Source organism: Notolepis coatsorum (genome assembly GCF_963971535.1).
Source record: "Notolepis coatsorum genome assembly, chromosome: 5".
Lineage (NCBI taxonomy): Eukaryota > Metazoa > Chordata > Actinopteri > Aulopiformes > Paralepididae > Notolepis > Notolepis coatsorum.
In genome coordinates, this window is record NC_140169.1 from 110,781,499 (window position 1) to 110,800,818 (window position 19,320).

The 19,320-nt window shown below is 43.2% G+C and overlaps 2 protein-coding genes across 2 annotated transcripts; one reads left to right on the top strand and one right to left on the bottom strand.

Moving 5' to 3' along the window:
* Positions 1 to 4,763: 4,763 nt before the first annotated feature.
* mgat2 (alpha-1,6-mannosyl-glycoprotein 2-beta-N-acetylglucosaminyltransferase) lies at positions 4,764 to 8,058 on the bottom strand. The gene is made up of 2 exons (XM_084315273.1): positions 7,934 to 8,058; positions 4,764 to 6,890 (listed from the first exon to the last, which is right to left on the bottom strand). Exon 2 carries the CDS (start codon positions 6,620 to 6,622, stop codon positions 5,162 to 5,164), a length of 1,461 nt encoding a protein of 486 aa, XP_084171399.1. The 5' UTR covers positions 6,623 to 6,890; positions 7,934 to 8,058; the 3' UTR covers positions 4,764 to 5,161.
* A 9,730-nt stretch (positions 8,059 to 17,788) lies between these two features.
* rps29 (ribosomal protein S29) lies at positions 17,789 to 18,900 on the top strand. Its single transcript, XM_084314000.1, has 3 exons — positions 17,789 to 17,940; positions 18,407 to 18,506; positions 18,782 to 18,900. Exons 1-3 carry the CDS (start codon positions 17,879 to 17,881, stop codon positions 18,788 to 18,790), a joined length of 171 nt encoding a protein of 56 aa, XP_084170126.1. The 5' UTR covers positions 17,789 to 17,878; the 3' UTR covers positions 18,791 to 18,900.
* Positions 18,901 to 19,320: the final 420 nt, after the last annotated feature.

Sequence of the window (19,320 nt, forward strand, 5' to 3'; positions counted from 1 at the left end):
TGGCACCTTGCATGTTGCCTCTGCCGTCGGTGAGTGAATGGATAAAATGGGAGGAACAAATTGTAAAGCACTTCGGATAAAAACACTATATAAATGCACCATTTACCATTTATCTTTTTATTTAACATGTTGTCATCTTTTGCCTAGAGGTCGGTGTTTGACAATATTACAGATTCAGAAGTATTTAAATTTTAGGGGACTTACTGTAAAGGTGCTATAGATAAACATTTTATGTAGAGTAATCCTTAAAAATAAATACATCCACAGAGCTTTTAGAAAGTTGTGGAATAAAGTATTGATTAATTCTTTTTTTTAATTGGCGGATCCAAAATCAATGTTGTTTACTATTTGCATTCATGTATCCGCTCCCTACTTCCCATTTCCCCATGTGGAATGCACCTGATTGGATAAATGACATGCTGGTGCTCTAGTACGACATATAGTGGCTAAATGTTATCGCTATAGCACATTTAATACTTTCACTCCACCAGGCTACATTTCAAAGCAAATATCATACTTTTTACTCCATCTGTGATGGGTGTATGTGTGTGATGCTAAGACAAAATTAAGAAATGTTCTGTATAACAATATCTGTAATTAAGTTTTGTGTTTTTTTTGGACATATGGTGTTTGAGTTTTGCTCGCTGCTACATATAGTTTTAGGGTTTATCTGGTGTTCTGTTTTAGTTACCAACATACCTCTTAGTTTGCCACTAGGAGGCGGCATTGCAAAATCATTAGAACATTTATTCCCCCTCTAATATTGACTATAGATTACAAAGCATGTTTGTTATTAATGATATTGAGCCTATTGTTTACATTAACCTCAAGTCAGGACCAGCCCTTATGCATTATTTGACATCTTAGGTGAGATTTTAGACTGGCACCGTTACCCTCACTGGGGCCAATCCAATCTCCCTGCCCTCCCTAAAATCCAGGCATCTCATTAGTATAAACCCACCCCTAGTTTAACCCTAACCTTAACCTCATTGGACCTCACCCGCCCACTGGTACGTGATGCGTGACGCCATACATGACATGCCTGGTTTTTAGTGATTCCCCTCACCAATATGCTAACTCACCTACTACACTGAACCACTTTTTATTTGTCTTTTGTCAGAAAGCCAGAGCAACAAATTACTTTGTGATTACAAATCTTGAGGCAGAATATAGGGGCGTTTTATTCCCACAAATTCTTCCTCTTGGCCTAGTGGCTGGTACTGCTCTAGATGGATGGCACCCTAGGTGACCATTTGTATGGCCTATGCCTAGGAACGGCCCTGCCACCAATTACTGTACATGAAAGGGAATGTGGTGGTGGATTACAGTACCCCATAAGAAGCACTGTAAATATGCTATCTGTGTCAGTTGTGGTGGGTTTATCTGATATTGCTGTGTGCTGGTCCGCCACAAATAAATCTGTGTATATGAGGAAACACTGCTGTATTCTATCCTCTATAGATGTGCCTTTTGTGAAATCCTAGTTGTGAAATAAAACTATGCTACTGTAATCTATGGCTGGCAAACAGAGAAATCACATATAGTCCCTGGTGGATAGAAAGTGTGTTCCATCGCCAAGAGCACGTGGAATCATAATACAGACTTCTGGGGGGCATAACAGGACAGGCGGTGTGCATGGTGCAGACTCAGTGCATCCTCCCAGGGAGAATCACTCATCACGGTCACTCAAGAGTCTGTCCAGCTCTGACTGGCTCCTTGATCTCTCATGGGCGGCACAAATCAATGCTGCGTTACGCTGAGCAAGTGTAATTCCGGATTGGTGTTTTGGGGATGTCTCACATACCGGTAAACGTATTATCGGGGCCTCAAACATAGAATGGCAATCTAGGTGATGAAGTAGCTTGCCTGGGCCAAGCCTCCGACATTAAAGGTCAATATTATTGATGTATGTGCTAGTGTTGCCAGGGATATTAATGTCTTCTTACTGTTTGTATCTTTGCTATATTTATGTGTGTATATATATATAGGCTATATACAATATGTCTACATACTGTGTATATGTATATATATATTCTGTAAAATGGCCTGTGTTCCTGTATGACATTTTTTTTTATGTTACTGTTGGTCAAATCAACTAGTTGAATTCCCTAATCACAATGATTCTCATCTTATAGTATTTTCCATTCATTTTAATATCGGTAAGTTTGTTAGTTGCATTGAAATCATTCTAGGTTAAAACATTAAAAAAATTAAATAAGTAAGTTCAGAGCAAAATGCCCAAAGCAATGCATTATCTTGCATGCTCATTGAGGATGGGTCTGCTTTGATAGGAATCCAATCCAAATGAGAACCCTATTGCTTTAGCAAGCTCCTGCATTACTCATCCTCTCAAAGTGATGCAATTCCCCTGCGTACATGCCTTTGTATTGACCCAGAGTTTTGTTTACCTAGCAACGTGTGCAATGGCTATTAATGATTAATAAGCATGGGTCTCTCTGCATTCAGAGCCAAAGACGACGTTGATACTTGTTCTAACACTGACTTATACTGTAGACTAGAGCCTGCAATCCATTGTAACAGGGGAGACAATCAAACTGACAACATCAGGACTTAATGGCCTATGGATTTGAGTTGGAGTTTTCTAATTGAACTGGACTTATACTACCATTGATGACTGACTGACCACTGAAGATGCTTTGGCAGGAGTTACTGAGGTTGTTGATAACCTATCACTGATCATACATTTTAGTCAATGTTACTTCATCTTGCACATGTAAAGAGCCTTTGCCAGCTACCCCTGTTGCTTTAAGAGACATCTTTCCTGCTTGAGGAAAAAGGAATGCAAAGGATGGAGGTTTAAGGGAACCTAGGCATGGGATTTTCTGGTTGAACATGAACATTTAACTGACCGTCCTCAGAACAAATAGTGTTTTCACGCCTCTGTCCTGATCTTTGTTGACAGGTGCATAGGAGAGCAGTCCATACGGAAGACAAGGACAGGTGTACATCAGCGATCTATTTGGAGCATGTTTTAACAATCCGAAATCATCAGGAATCACAAGGAAGTGCATTTGGTGAAATAATCATTATTGATGATTCCTCAATAGGTCTTCTATTTTAGTAAGGCTATATTATAGTATGGATTCAATTATCTCCCACGTGCTAGGCCATACTTGAAGAAACGTTGCTACTTGGTAAAGACAGTGTGCAGGTGTCTTTTTTTCCTTTCATCCCCACAACCAAAACGGCAGAGTGATTCAGCTATGGTTGTCAAGATTATTTTATGTATAGACAGATTTAGGTCTATAAGATGCGCTCTTCATTTCCTGTCACTGTGGACTACCACCGATTACGATGGTCTAAAAGACAATCTTCATGTCAGCTGGACTCAGTGTTTACTTTGGATTATTCCTCTTTTCTAAGTGACCAGATCAGAGTAGCCTGTAAATGTATAGTTATTACAGGCTATGTGTTCATCATCATCATAGGTTTATATTTGGAAAGTGCTGTAGGTTATAGCTGAGGTCTGTCCGGTCGACTAATAGCAGCAAGGTGCCATTCTCCTTGATTATTTTCTATTCTAAGCAGCCTTACCCTGGAGGTACAGGCTCAATTGGGCTTGCTCACCGTGGGGGCAGCTGTGATACTCACTGGTGGTCACATGACTAGAGAGTGCAGCAGCCCTGAGCACTGTCACATGCCTTCACACTAGGCCACACTACATTAGGAATTATGATTAAATATAAAAGGGACTTTTCACCCTGAAGTGGTCCGGCGGCCTACTGCTGGAAATGTGCGCCAAAAAAGACTGCTTTGTTAGCCCTCATCGGTGTAACCAAAATGTAACCATTTTTGCAGTGTGGAGTTATCTCTCCTGATTGGATAAAGTGGGAACAGGATACCAGAAAATGTATGTTTTGTTTACTGCAGAGCAGACCATCTATATCAGTGATGGCTGTCAAGAGTGTAGAACTATTCTTTTAACAAACAGTAGGCCCACAGCACTGTATGCTGGAGGAGGTTTTGAATATGCATGGGGAGCCCAGTGATGGCATTGCAGTTATTTCACATTGTGAACAGTGCGCAGGGTTGGCTGTAAAACATTGTCTCGGAGAGAGGGAGGTGGGGGAATCAATGCAGCCTGAGAGAAGCCACCAAGCTTGGCTCTTAGCGGAACCGGTCAATACTAAGCCGTACTCCAAGCACTTAAAATGTAAATGCACTCTCTACAGCAACAACACTGGGAATGAGAAACTTGTATCAAGAGTGTTGGAATATCCCCAGGGACCTTGCCTACATTTACCTGTGGTATCAAGATCTCTACACGAAGATACAATGAAATGCAGGGTTCTAGCAAAGTGAAAGGCTGGCCAACGCCTCTAAAGCAATACAATGAATGTGCCACTCACTTAACCTAATTTGCCCCCTCGGTCGAAGTCGGTCTAAAACAAGGCCAGGTTAAATGTATTACAGTGTTTTCCTAGTGAGGGCCAGCAGTGCAGCATCTGGAGCAGCTACTGGTGGCATGTTTGATAATGATGATGCAGTCTTTTTAATGCAGTGTACCTGAACCGACTTCCCTTTGCACCCAAGTAATAACGAGACTCGGTTGTGCGCTAGATACCTGTTGAAGATAAGGTAAGCTAAGTGGGAGATAATTTCAAATGGAACAAGGTGTCTCTAAGGATCCTCTTTGATCTCTGCAAATGTATGTGATATAAATACCTTCTAATTAATTATACATGCACACAGGGATTGCAAAGTCCACAGATTCCCCAGATTTATGACTGCCACAGTGAGCACTTCTATCTCCAATTGACCACAATTTACAAATGTTCTGTATCTTGACTTTAAGTTTAGCGTAAAGGATTTTTTTTTTTTACATTTTACAATCAGATCCATTATAGAAAACATTAGAATTAGTCATGTAATATGCAGCCAATTCGTCAAGTAATAGCAGCCCCACAAAAAAAACAATGACATAAAAATAAAATAAATAAATAAAAAAAATAGATCTAAACACAGTGTGGCAAAAAGGCCCAAACCCAACAGACTTTTTTTTCTTCTTTTTTTTTTTAATTTGGAACAGTCCAGTAAAACAGGCAATATGAAGAATAGTCCATAAAGATTTCTTTTTAAAAGGCTTTCTTTTCTTTAAAGAGGATGCAAAAGAGATAATAATATAATAGTAGCAATAAGGTCACTGTAATCTAACGTAACTCTTACAGAGTTCATGGTCCCTGATATCTCCCCAGCCCCCATTTTTAACATGAGGGGCCACCCCTCCGGCACCGTTAGCCGGTAGTCTCTTTGTGATCAGAAGGTTCTTTGGGAACAGCTGGTTCCCACTGCTCTGAAGGATGTTTTCTATCTTGGTCTTCTGGCCAATTGGCATGCAGGCAGACTTCTTGTGGTGCATGCCACAGTCCCCAGCATGGAAGACCCGTGGCGCCTCGCTAACCATCACCTTCCAGTAAGAGGGCAGGCAGGCCACGGTCAGATGTTGCAGAGACCAGTCCCAGTTGTAGTCGTCATACGTGCAGAAGGCATCTGTGCATTGGATAAGCTTCTGGTAGGTCTCCCTGCTCAGAGCCATCCCCATGTTGTGCTCGGTGGACTTCCAGGCTTTGACCTCCACCTTATTGGCTTTGCTGGAGTAGCCGATGTGGCTGTAGCTCCCCAGTGATAGGATGTCACAGTCGGCACACTGCTCCCTCTTGAGGACCGACATCAGCTTCAGGAGATGGAGGAAGTCTGGAGATACGTAGTGGTCCTCCTCGATCAGCAGCACCAAACCCTTATGGTCCTTCAGGGCCCGTACTCTGTCCCACACAAAGTGCAGCTTCCACCACCAGTGGTGCTTGGTCTGGGAGAACTTGGCCTCGCGGTAGTGGCCAAACGAGTCAGGGTACTCTGCGTTGATGCAGCCCAGTTTTAAGGCGTCGTTTCTGGGAATATCTCTGGGGCAATCCTTGGGGTCGTTGCCAGGGAACTCCTGGGGATAGAGCTGGACGCTGAAGGGGAAGAAGATCTGGAGGACCTGGCAGAAGTCGACAGAGGCCACCACCTGGTTGATCTCTGGGGACCAGAAATCATGGCTGAATATCAGCAGCATGCTGTCCACACCCCTGGCCTTTCTCAGACTGTCCACCAGCAGCTTCAAGTAGTCAGGTCGGTCGTGGACCTGGACCACCACCACCAGGTCATCCTTCTGCCGTGCTGCCTTAAACCTTCCCTCGTTCCTTATAGTCTGGTCGAAGTTGAGCTGAAAGACGATGCCACGGTACACCAAGGTGGCGTTGTCCACCTCTGGCTTGTCCACCTCTGGCTTGGCCACCTTCTCTTTTTCTTTTTCCTTCTCCTTCTCGTTCTCCTTCTCTTTCTCCGGGTGGGTGTCGTTGGCTTGTATGACAGGTGGTGGTACTGGCACCCGGCTGACGGCAGGCGTGGCCTGTCCTTGGTTTTTGTTGCTGCTACTGCTGATGCTGCTGCTGCTGATGCTACTACTGCTGCTGCTGCTTCTCCTCACCGTCTCCACCTCTTTGGGGAACGATCCACTACTGCTCCTCTTCTGCTTTCCACTGCTCCAGAACCCCAGGCCGCAGACGACAACCACCACCGTCAGTATCACCACCTTCCTCTTGTAGATTCGGAATCTCATGACAGGCAGTCGCCCCCTTGAGAGGGAAGAGAAGTTGGCCGCGGAGAAACGGGATGTACCGATTTTGCAATTGCAATGTTGTGCTTAGGCCAGGATTGGTTTAGTAAAAAAAAAAAAAAAAAAAGGCTCTTTAGATGCTAACTGCCAGGAATGTGAGCTGTTGAAATGTAAACATGGATCCCTTTGGAATGTCAGTGATGCCAAATGAATATTCCATAAGGCATGTTGGTTGCTGGGAGGCAGCAGGGTAGCAGTGTGCATGAACCCGCTAGAGGGAAAGAAAAGACAAAAACAGGTATATCATTAGTTATGTTATTAGTAGCCTTCTACACACAAAAGGTTGTACAATAACGGTAGTCTCAAGTGCATTTTGTGGGGTGCCGCTTCCTGCAAAGTTAACACTTCCAGCGATGCCTATGGCTACGTTTATACTTCACTTAGTTCGTCTGGCAAGCCAATTCTAATCCGTTCTCCATTTCAAAACTTCAACTTTAGTTTATGTCATCCGTGCACTTGAACTGGCATCCAGGCTGACCTCTCTGTTCTATTCTGCAGAGAGGCACTGTCACTATCAATACACATATCATCAAGACATGAACAAAATGGAAAGAGCTATACAGTAGCCTCAATTCACTTGATCATTAACTAGGCCTAGCTCTATACTTCAATGGTCTTTTAAGTGTTTAATAAGGAAGGTAACGTTAATAGCCTACACTAATACAAATGTATTTATGGCATGCTCGACTCGTGTGTCATGGCTAAACATTCCTTTCTTCACACACTTTCATCTGATAATGATTGTGCAATAGGCTACTCACTCTGCAACCCCCTGGATTCTGATTCAGATTAGGCTACATAATGTAACATAAAGACACCGTCTCGTGGTAATCTATTTTGTCGATGTAACCCAAACAACCAACATATTCGCCCAAATCACACAAACAACGATGCAATGTTTGAGGAGCCGCGTTAGTTTTTTTTCTCTGTTCGGGACTGGTCGTTCGATACAGGCGCTAACGTTATGCGCAAGCCATCGACATCATGCACTCTATAACTATATTATCCACTGTACCATTTACACCATACGTCTCTATGTATTGCGAAATACAACGGATTGCAAGCTGGAGCGAGAATGACAATGCATTATGTGAAATCTAAACAAGAACAGCAACGTTACATTCATGTTTATAATAAGGCTCAGCTACAGTAGCTAGCGGTTGTTATCGCAAGCCCCTTCCATAAGAACGACCGTACAACAGCGTCGCGAACTCCATCGTTAGCCAATTAAAGTATTTTAACAGATACCGTTACCTAAACTCAAGCAGTCGTGCGGTGCTCTCAGTCTCAACGAGGATGATCAAAACGGTGACGCGAGATGTTCATCATTCTCCTCCATTCCTCCCAGCCAGCTCAGCTAGCTGATCAACATATCAAATACGGAACCACAGCCTGCCTCTGTCCCACAATGCATTGGTCCAGTGGGGGGCACCAGAGTGTGTGCGTGTGTGTGCGCGCGTGCGTGTGTGTGTGTGTGTGTGTGTGTGTGTGTGTGTGTGTGTGTGTGTGTGTGTGGCATTAATTATGCTGCACATAAATACATTGTAGCACCACTGGCAATGTTAAGCGACTTCAAGTGTGTCAACAACATTATCACATTATTATTATTAAGTATTTCATCATGCGAATGTATTTCGTTAAAATTATATATTATATAAATATATAATCAAATAGAAATGCTAGCCATTGGGTTGATTGATTGATAGATTGACCATTTTATTAACAGATTGCAGAATGGCATTTTCAATTCAACATACTGAATGTGACAGTTATGATCCCTCCAAGATAAATAATAGGGGGCGTGATTATGCATGACATAATAGTACTTATCACAACAAATATATATTTCTCTTTAGTGTTGACAATCCCAGGATTGTTGACATGGTGAATTTTATCTCATAATAATAGATGATTGTGTTCTTAATTGTATGCATATAAAACCATTAAGAATATTTTCAGAGAGAGTAACGAAGCAAGCAAGCAGTACTTCATCGTTTCACTGACCGTTGTGTGGAACGCCCTACCCAAAGCTGTAAAGGAATGTGAATCACTACCCACTTTCAAAACCACTCTCAAAGAACACCTACGGGAGACTGCAATTCGAAACTGGCCCCTGTAAATGTCCCAACCCAACCCCCTCCAATGTACAGTAAATTACGAAGTATGGTTTTGTCAATATTCCAATGTACAGTTTTGCTTGTACAGTTGTACAGTGCCCCCCCCCACCCCACCCACCCAACCACCTCCAATGTACAGTCCCCTCCACCCACCCAACCCCACCCCACCTAGTCACTACCCAACCTCCTCCAATGTACAGTTTCTACGTCAAATGTATATACTCTTTTTGTATCACAAACAGTACTGTATTTGCAAATCTGGTATGTCATAAATGTATAGATTTAGCAGTACTGTCTATCTGTATGTCGTGTATGTCATGTTACGATGAATTGAAAATGGGGGACCCTGATGTAAACAAGACGAAAGTCTTTATGAATGAATGAATGAATGAATGAATGAATGAATGAATGAATGAATGAATGAATGAATGAATGAATGAATGAATGAATGAATGAATGAATGAATGAATGAAAACTTTATTTAACAGATTGCAGAATGGGTACAATACAGTACGGCTCAATACACACAATTGTTAAGGGGATGCAGACCAGAGAAAGACGTTTGTCTTGTTTACATCAGGGTCCCCCATTTTTTATTCATATTGACATTTATGACATACACAACATACATGACATTTATGGCATAGGGACATACAGGTATTTAGTACTGATACATTTGTGACATAAACGGTATTCAAATATACAGTACTGTTACCCATAGATCCTGACACCGTGGACAGGGTGAGCAGCTTTAAGTACCTGGGGGTCCACATCTCAGAGGACCTGACATGGTCAACACACATAGACACAGTAGTAAAGAAGGCGAAACAGCGCCTCTACCACCTGAGACAGTTAAGGAAGTTCAGAGTATCGGGGAAGATACTCCAGTCCTTCTACTCAGGAGCTGTAGAGAGCATCCTGACCGGAAACATCACTGCCTGGTATGGAAACAGCACGGCACAGGACAAGAAGGCCCTACAGAGAGTGGTGCGCTCAGCCGAGCGTACCACGGGTATTGCACTACCCCCCCTGCAGGTTCTATACAACAAGAGGTGCAAATCCAGAGCCTGCAGGATAATGAAAGACCCTCACCACCCCAATAACAGCCTGTTCCAGCTGCTGAGGTCAGGCAGACGCCTGCGAACCCCAGCTACTAGGACAGAGCGGCTTAGGCTCAGCTTCTTCCCCCAGGCCATCAGAGCCCTGAACAATGAACATTGAGTGCTCAGAACATTGAACTATCCACACACAAGCACACATGAACACACACACGACACGCACGCTGTGCACGCTCACACACGAGCAGCCACTTAACACTTTAACATGAGCGGGCACACACTCATGTCGCACACACGCACACTTATGGCCAAAAGGAAAGGACACTTTAAATTAGAATAACAGGAACAGTGTATTGCACTACCAAAGCTAACTAGCATGTCCCATATGCTCTGTAAATAACTATGTACAGATACAGAGATGTCACTCCATGTTACCTGTTACCTGTTTACTGCACAATGTTTTTATTTTTTTATTCTATTATATGTTGTACCACTGTATTGCACATCGTTGCGGGCAAGACCACCCGCATTTCATTGTATACCTGTATGCCATGACAATTAAAACTCTTGACTTGACTTGACTTGACAGAGTATATACATATGATGGGGAGGGGACTGTGCATTAGGAGGGGGTGGGGGAGAGAAATATACATACGGTGGGGTGGAGACTGTACATTTGGAGGGGGTGGGTGGGTGGGAGAGAAATATAGTAATATACATACGGCGGGGAGAGAATATATACATGCAGTGGGGAGGAGACTGTCTATTAGGAGGGGGTGGGGGGTTTGGACATTTACGGTGGCCAGTTTTTCGAATTGCAGCCTCCCGTAGGAGCGGTTTTGAATGTGGGTAGGGATTCACATTCCTTTACAGCTTTGGGTAGGGCGTTCCACATTGATGTGGCATAATTGCTAAACGTGTTTAGTCCCTTGTTTGAGCCGAATCTGGGTTTAACATGATTTGTTGAGCTTCCTCTAGTGTTGTGGTCGTGGTATTCACTGACCTTTGGGAAGTATTTTGACATGTACATGGGTACCTTAGTCATATAGTGTATCTTGTAGACCAGGCCCATTGCAAGTTGCTGTACTCTGTCGTCTACTCTAAGCCATCCTAGGTTGTCAAAGTGGGCAGGGGTGAGGTGGGTTCTAGGGGTAAGGTCAAGTATAATAGTCTGACCAGTTTGTTTTGTGATGTTTGTAATCTTGTTTTTTGCGCCTTTGAGGTGCTTTGGTACCATGAGGTGCAAGCATAGTCGTAGTACCCTTGAATGAGTGCTCCTGCCAGAGTCTTCAGGGTATTCTTGTTTACCAGAGAGGAGATCCGGTACAAGAATCTAGTTTGTTGGTTGACTTATCTGGTCTGCATCCCCTTAACAATTGTATGTATTGAGCTGTACTGTACTGTACCCATTCTGCAATCTGTTAATAAAGTTTTCAATCAATCAATCAATCAATCAATCAATCAATCAATCAATCAATCAATCAAACTCGTTATATGACTAGTTTGCACGCAAATGTATATGGCTGCTGTTGTGGTCCACTGGCGCCACCTGGAGTATATACTGGTGTCTGCAGACTCCAGTGAGGCGAGTAGGGGATATCTGCAGAGCCACAGAGCCCAGGCGGGGACGGGTTTGAGGCGGGGCTTCGTGGCGTAGACAAGTATTAGTGGCCTGGACAAGTATTTGCACTACTGCGCATGCGTATGAGGGGGGGGGGGGGGGGGGGGGGGGGCTCTCTCGCTCGCTCCCTCTCTCGTTTACGACACACATACACAACTTAACTTTCGTCTCGTTTACATAGACAGTAATGTTACATCTAGACATTTATGACATACCAGATGTACAAATATACAGCACTGTTTGTGATACAAAAATATAGTAATAATAGAGTATATACATTTGAGGGGGAATACATTTACATTTACATTTAGTCATTTAGCTGACGCTTTTATCCAAAGCGACTTACAAGTTCTGTACGACAAGTCATCAGGAAGGGCACAACTCTATCAGCTAGAGTAACAATGTTCATAAAGTGTTGAGTGCTACAGTGTAGGTTAGTTTATTAGGACAAGTGCATGACAGCTCGGAACTAGGCAAAATCTGCATATGGCTCGCTGATAACAAACTATCATTACACATGGGCAAAACAGAGTCCATTCTCTTCGGTTCAAATAACAAACTCAGCAAGACCGACGGCTTCTCAGTTGCAGTGGGTGACAATATTGTCACAAGGAAATACGAAAGGCGTATTTCCCACGGGGGACCGCGGAATGGGTCCCCCCCCCATTTTTTCAGAATGCAGTTATGTCCCCCCCCCTTCTGACTACCTGTCCTACTATTATGCAAAGAGTAGATGGGGGTCGCATTCTTGCCCTTATCTAGAGCTAAACCAGCAGCAGTGACGACACCAGCAGTGTGTGTGTGTGTGTGTGGTGCGTTCCTGAAATCAACTGAGAGTGCACTCGCTATTTGCATATCAATAGCGCCGGTCGTCAGGTGTGTTAAATACGACCGGCGCTATTGATATGCAAATAGCGAGTACTTATCTGGGCTTGCACTTAGTAGTTAGGAGCACTAGGAGTTCAAAAGTGCGTTCATTCTCAGCACTCTGTTATAACGGCGTTCAAAGATGTGCCAGATTTCATATGTATTTCAGCCGAAAACCCAGTTAAAATACACCGTAAACAGGCTTTAAAATTATGTGGAAAACCAACCGATCTGGCAACCCCTGCTACGTCATCAGACTCATCACAACAACAGCTGAATCTGCGTCTGCGAGCAGAAGCTGAGCGCTGCGCAGCAGCAGGTCGAGAGCAGCACTCGCTCAGAGTCAGACTCTACCTCTTGACGTCGGTGCTTGGGGATTTAAAATAGTTTAACGTTAAAGTCAGTACTGACTCAGACGGAAACAATCTAACGTTTGTCTGTAAACTTTGTCCACCCGGTTTGAAGAAGCAAGTCCCCACATCGACGCGACCGCGACGACGTCGACAGCAACATTGAGAATATGCAAACGTCCTGTTTTAGTTTTCATAATAAAGACAATTCAAGCAAAGTTGTTCCTCATGTTTTTGAAAATATACTGTAGAGATGAAAGCGTTATGGAAATGCCAGTATTCTGATTGCTGTCTGTGTGGTTCAATATTTAAAAAAAATTATAGTTTGCAGCAACGTATTGAAAAAAGAACTAACAAAATGGGCCGTTCAATATCTCCTTTAAATATGTTCGAAATGTCAAACAGACCTGGGTACCTACAGGCTACAGTCTATCACTACTTTTGGGAATCTAAGTGTTTATCCAGGTTCTGGGGCCAAGTGATTGATTGATTGAACACTTTATTAACATATTGCAGAATGGGTACAGTATAGTACAGCTCAGTCATGAATTGAAAATGGGGGACCCTGATGTAAACGAGACGAAAGTCTTTCTCTGGTCTGCATCCCCTTAACAATTGTATGTATTGAGCTGTACTGTATCAGGGTCCCCCATTTTCAATTAATCAGGACATACATGACATACAGATAGACAGTACTGCTACATCTATACATTTATGACATACCATATTTGCAAATACAGTACTGTTTGTGATACAAAAAAGATACAAAAAATGCGGTATTGCACCCCTGGTATTTAAAAAAAAATCTAGGTAGAGAGGGGGGGCTGCCATTAAATTTTGAACCTGAGAGTGCTGGTCTGGCTTCATATGACACACATGACATACAGATAGACAGTACTGCTACATCTATACATTTATGACATACCATAGCTTTTGTTGTTGTTGTTGTTGTCATATTCAATGGAAGTATTGTAACATCCTTGTATTGTAAATACATTTCACAATGGGAGCCATCAGAGATGAAATGGTGGTTTAGAGGAGGATAATTGTTTTTTGGTTGTTTGAACCCTGGAGATCTCTGAATGCAATGTAATTCTGTATGTATGAGCTCAGTGTGTCGTTTACATGGAGAAATGGCGCCACCGCCTGGGAAAATGCGGTATTGCACCCCTGGTATTAAAAAAAAATCAAGGTAGAGAGGGGGGGGGGGGGGGCCCCTAACCCCCCCCAGCGACGTCACTCGCCACGCCCACAAATCTGTCCCCGGCACACCTGGAGAGAGAGTTACGCCACTGCCTACCTGGGTTCCATCCTAGAGGCAAATCTTTCCTGTGACAAAATGGCATCCAATGTAATAAAAAAGGTCAACCAATGAACTAGATTCTTGTACCGGATCTCCTCTCTGGTAAACAAGAATACCCTGAAGACTCTGGCAGGAGCACTCATTCAAGGGTACTACGACTATGCGTGCACCTCATGGTACCAAAGCACCTCAAAGGCGCTTAAAACAAAATTACAAACATCACAAAACAAACTGGTCAGACTACTACTTGACCTTACCCCCAGAACCCACCTCACCCCTGCCCACTTTGACAACCTAGGATGGCTTAGAGTAGACGACAGAGTACAGCAACTTGCAATGGGCCTGGTCTACAAGATACACTATACGACTAAGGTACCCATGTGTACATGTCAAAATACTTCCCAAAGGTCAGTGAATACCACAACCACTACACCAGAGGAAGCTCAACAAATCATGTTAAACCCAGATTCGGCTCAAACAAGGGACTAAATACGTTTAGCAATTATGCCACATCAATGTGGAACGCCCTACCCAAAGCTGTAAAGGAATGTGAATCCCTACCCACATTCAAAACCGCTTAAAGAGCACCTACGGGAGGCTGCAATTCGAAACTGGCCACCGTAAATGCCCAAAACCCCCACCACCTCCTAATAGACAGTCTCCTCCCCACCGCATGTATATATTCCCTCCCTGCCGTATGTATATTTCTCTCCCACCCCCCCACCCCCTCCTAATGTACAGTCCCCTCCCCATCATATGTATATACTCTGTCAGGATCTAGGGGTAACAGTACTGTATATTTGAATACCGTTTATGTCACAAATGTATCAGTACTAAATACCTATATGTCCCTATGCCATAAATGTCATGTATGTTGTGTATGTCATAAATGTCTATATGAATTGAAAATGGGGGACCCTGATGGAAACAAGACAAACGTCTTTCTCAGGTCTGCATCCCCTTAACAATTGTGTGTATTGAGCCTTACTGTATTGTACCCATTCTGCAATCTGTTAAATAAAGTTTTCAACAAACAAAAGAGATGATTGTGGACTTCAGAAGGTCGGGGGTCAAGGACTACAGCCCCCTCAGCATCGACGGGCCACCGGTTGAGAGAGTGAACAGCTTTAAGTACCTCGGAGCCTACATATCCGAGGACTTGACATGGACCACACACATTGACAGTGTTGTGAAGAAGGCACGACAACGCCTCTACTTCCTCAGGCGCCTAAGGAAGTTCCAAGTCAGTCAGAAGATCCTTAATAACTTCTACTCATGTACAATAGAGAGCATACTGACTGGCAACATCACCTCCTGGTTTGGGAATAGCACTGCACAAGACCGAAGCAGACTACAAAGAGTGACGCGTTCAGCCGAACGCACAATTGGAGGGGGGCTCCCCACCCTCCAGAACATTTACAACAAGCGGTGCAGGGGCAAGGCTAAGAGAATCATTAAGGACTCCAGTCACCCGAACAACTGCCTCTTTGAACTGCTGCGGTCAGGCAAGCGATACCGGAGTCTCAAGGCGAGCACAGAAAGACTCAGAAGAAGCTTCTATCCCCAGGCCATCAGGCTGCTCAACGAACAATGAACACTACACAACAACCATCAAACGCACATAGCACACACATCCACACGCACTCACTTTAAACAAACACACTGTAGCACCCACTCCCCACACTTTATAGCACACACTCACTTTAAACAAACACACTGTAGCACCCACTCCCCACACTTTATATTTATTAATAAAGGATTGCACTACAACTCGTACACCTTACTGTAAATTGTACCTAAATTGAACCTCATCCCATTTCTGCTTTGCACTATATAGTATTGTATATTAGTACACTGCATAGTATTGTATATTATATGGTAACTCAGTTACGTCTATCTGCATCGAACATGTACATATGTCTATACTGAACACTGTGACCTCATTTTCTACTTCTAATTACATGCTATACTATGTTATTGATACTTATCTTGTCTAGCACAGTCTCGGAGCGTAACAGTAAGAAGCATTTTGTATAAAAGTATTCTGTACTTCTGTATGACAACTATTAAAGAAACTTGAAACTTCATTCATTCTGTTAGGGTTAGATTTTTTTATTTTAATTTTTTAATTGAGATAATGGTTGAAGAAGTGCGTCTTTAGTCGACGGCGAAAGATTGACGGGTTCGGCTGTCCTAACTGGGTGGGTAGTTATTCCACCATTGTGGGGAAAGGACTGAGAAAAGGCGACTTCTCTTTGATGACCCTCCCGGAGCTTGGATAGGAGTAGGAATAAACTGTACATATACAGCACTGTTTGAACCTGGCACACAACATACTTCACATGTCATTTTTCTTTTTGTGGAGACGAAGATGATGAGTACCAGTCTTCTCCTCAGACATATAAAATCGCACTACCCTCTCTTGTACTGTACTTGTCTAATAGATGACCCTTCAAGAGGCAACGGGGTACATGTTTTAAGACTGCAATTGTGACATGAGTACATGACACAAAATGATTGGTCATATTGTTGTGACATGTAGCCAGCAAACAATGTATGGACATACATTCCCAACAACTGTTTAAGTTTGTCATGACTATAGCCAGGAGAGGGGAGCGAGCGAGAGAGCCCCCCCCCCCCCCCCCCCCCCCCTCATCCGCATGCGCAGTAGTGCAAATACTTGTCCAGGCAACTAATACTTGTCTCATGGTACCAAAGCACCTCAAAGGCACTAAAAAAACAAATTACAAACATCTCAAAACAAGCTAGTCAGACTACTGCTTCACCGGACTCCTAGAACCCACCTCACCCCGGCCCACTTTGACAACCTAGGATGGCTTAGAGTAGACGACAGAGTACAGCAACTTGCAATGGGCCTGGTCTACAAGATACACTACGCGACCAAGGTACCCATGTATATGTCAAAATACTTCCCAAAGGTCAGTGAATACCACGATCACAACACCAGAGGGAGCTCCACAAATCATGTTAAACCCAGATTCGGCTCAAACAAGGGACTAAACACGTTTCGCAATTATGCCACATCAATGTGGAACGCCCTACCCAAAGCTGTAAAGGAATGTGAATCACTACCTACTTTCAAAAACACTCTCAAAGAACACCTACGGGAGACTGCAATTCGAAACTGGCCCCTACAAATGTCTTAACCCAGTTGTACAACAAATTACCAAGTATGGCTTTGTCAGTATTCCAATGTACAGTGTACAGTGTGTGTCCCCCCCTACCCCAACCCCCCCCCCCTCCAATGTACAGCCCCCACCCACCCAACCCCACCCACCCAACCTCCTCCAATGTACAGTTTCTACGTCAAATGTATATGCACTCTTTTTCTGGACACTTTTTGTAACACAACAGTACTGTATTTGCAAATCTGATATGTCATAAATGTATAGATGTAGCAGTACTGTCTATCTGTATGTCATGTATGTCATATGATGAATTGAAAATGGGGGACCCTGATGTAAACAAGACGAAAGTCTTTCTCTGGTCTGCATCCCCTTAACAATTGTATGTATTGAGCTGTACTGTACTGTACCCATTCTGCAATCTGTTAATAAACTTTTCAATCAATCAATCAATCAATCAATCAATCAATCAATCAATCAATCAATCAATCAATCAATCAATCAATCAATCAGTCTACGCCACGAAGCCCCGCCTCAAACCACGCCTGGGCTCTGGAGTAGCCTCCAGCTGCAGCCTCGGAGATAATCCCCAGATTGGGCAACTTCCGCCCTGCAGATATCCCCTATTGGAGTGGCTGCTAGGGGGCGCCACGTTTTTCTTCCGTCGGCTACCTAGTTTTATTTGCGCACGCGCAGCCTCCTTCTTTCTTTTCCGATACACGAGCGAAAGAGACAAGATGGGCCATCAACAGCTCTATTGGAGTCACCCCAGAAAATTCGGCCAGGGATCCCGATCCTGGTCAGTCTTAACTCACACCGTGATAAGTAGCAAAAAGGGCTCTATTTCTAGTCAGTTTCGCGACTTTATGTATCTCTCCATAGTCAAATAGTCAGGTCAAAATGTGAACCACATGGGAAGCGGCGCTGTAGCCAATATGGCGGCGTATGATGGGGATAGCTAACGCGCCCCGTACAATATGTACACGGTGGAGTTTGTCTGACCATTTCACGTGTATTGCCTTTATTTCCATATAGCGTTAACGAAAGTAATTTTGTGATTGTCATTCGTCGAAGTACGTTAATTGTATGCAATCCATGTTAAAGTTGTAAGTCTTTGTAAATGAGCTGTTGAGCTAACTCCGAGGGATTTAGCCGCAGCTAACGACAATGTTAAAGCTACACCCAGTTGAAGATGCTGCTTCTCGTGCATGTTCTACATCCTGCCGCATTGTGACTTTATTAACGTTACTTTTCTTCTTTTGCAGCCGGGTATGCTCGAACAGACATGGTCTGATCCGTAAATACGGGCTCAACATGTGCCGCCAGTGCTTCAGACAATACGCTAAAGATATCGGCTTTGTAAAGGCAAGTATTGAGACATTTGATTGGTGACAACCACTATGTAAAAAAAGTAGCATGACTTAACGTTGGCGTCTGAGTGAGGACTTGGGCTCACTTTGTAGCCGACGTATACGGTTACAGTTTATACAATTTGTATAAACTGATTATTTAGTCATGACCTTGTAAGATCTGATGTGGGTTGATCTCTTGAAATTGTTATTCCCCTCGGGATCCATAAAGTACTTCTATTCTATTTCATATATTTATTCTATTTCTTTGTCATTGTTTTGTCTTCACAGCTGGACTAAATGTTTGTGATGCTGAAGGCTCCTGGCTTGTTAATAAGCAAGCTCTCCAAGGCAAGCCAAATTGGGATAATGCAGCTCTGCAAATAAACCTATTCTTTTGTCCTAACAAACTGTTTTGTGTTTTAATTTAAATTACATGGGTCACAAATGATTTCCTAGGTGCATATTAGTAATGCTATTTTCACCTGGCAAATATTGAGAACATGGACATCATGCCCTGTGTTTTTTATATGTAGTTTGGATGGCAAAGGAACAACGTCACAATAAATGGCAGATTATTGAAGAATAAGTTTAAAAAAAAAAGAGGGAGTTTATTGAAGTGCAGACTACAAAATTATATACCTTGGAAGTCCCAATAGTGTTGTATAGTGCCTTTGGTAGTAGCAGAGACTGACCAGTCTCATTGTGTAATGATCAAAGTAAAACAAATTTCAGTATAGGTGTTAATACGTGTGAGCTTAGGTTACCAACTTCCAGTGGTAGAATTTGTAATACAACAGGTATAATATATTATCTGTAGCTAAATCTGA

Excerpts from the sequence above, each read along its gene's own strand:
- mgat2 (XM_084315273.1), bottom strand. The coding sequence starts at position 6,622 with ATGAGATTCCGAATCTACAAGAGGAAGGTGGTGATACTGACGGTGGTG.
- rps29 (XM_084314000.1), top strand. The coding sequence starts at position 17,879 with ATGGGCCATCAACAGCTCTATTGGAGTCACCCCAGAAAATTCGGCCAG. Across the intron at positions 17,941-18,406 it reads GGCCAGGGATCCCGATCCTG|CCGGGTATGCTCGAACAGAC; the intron begins GTCAGTCTTAAC and ends CTTCTTTTGCAG.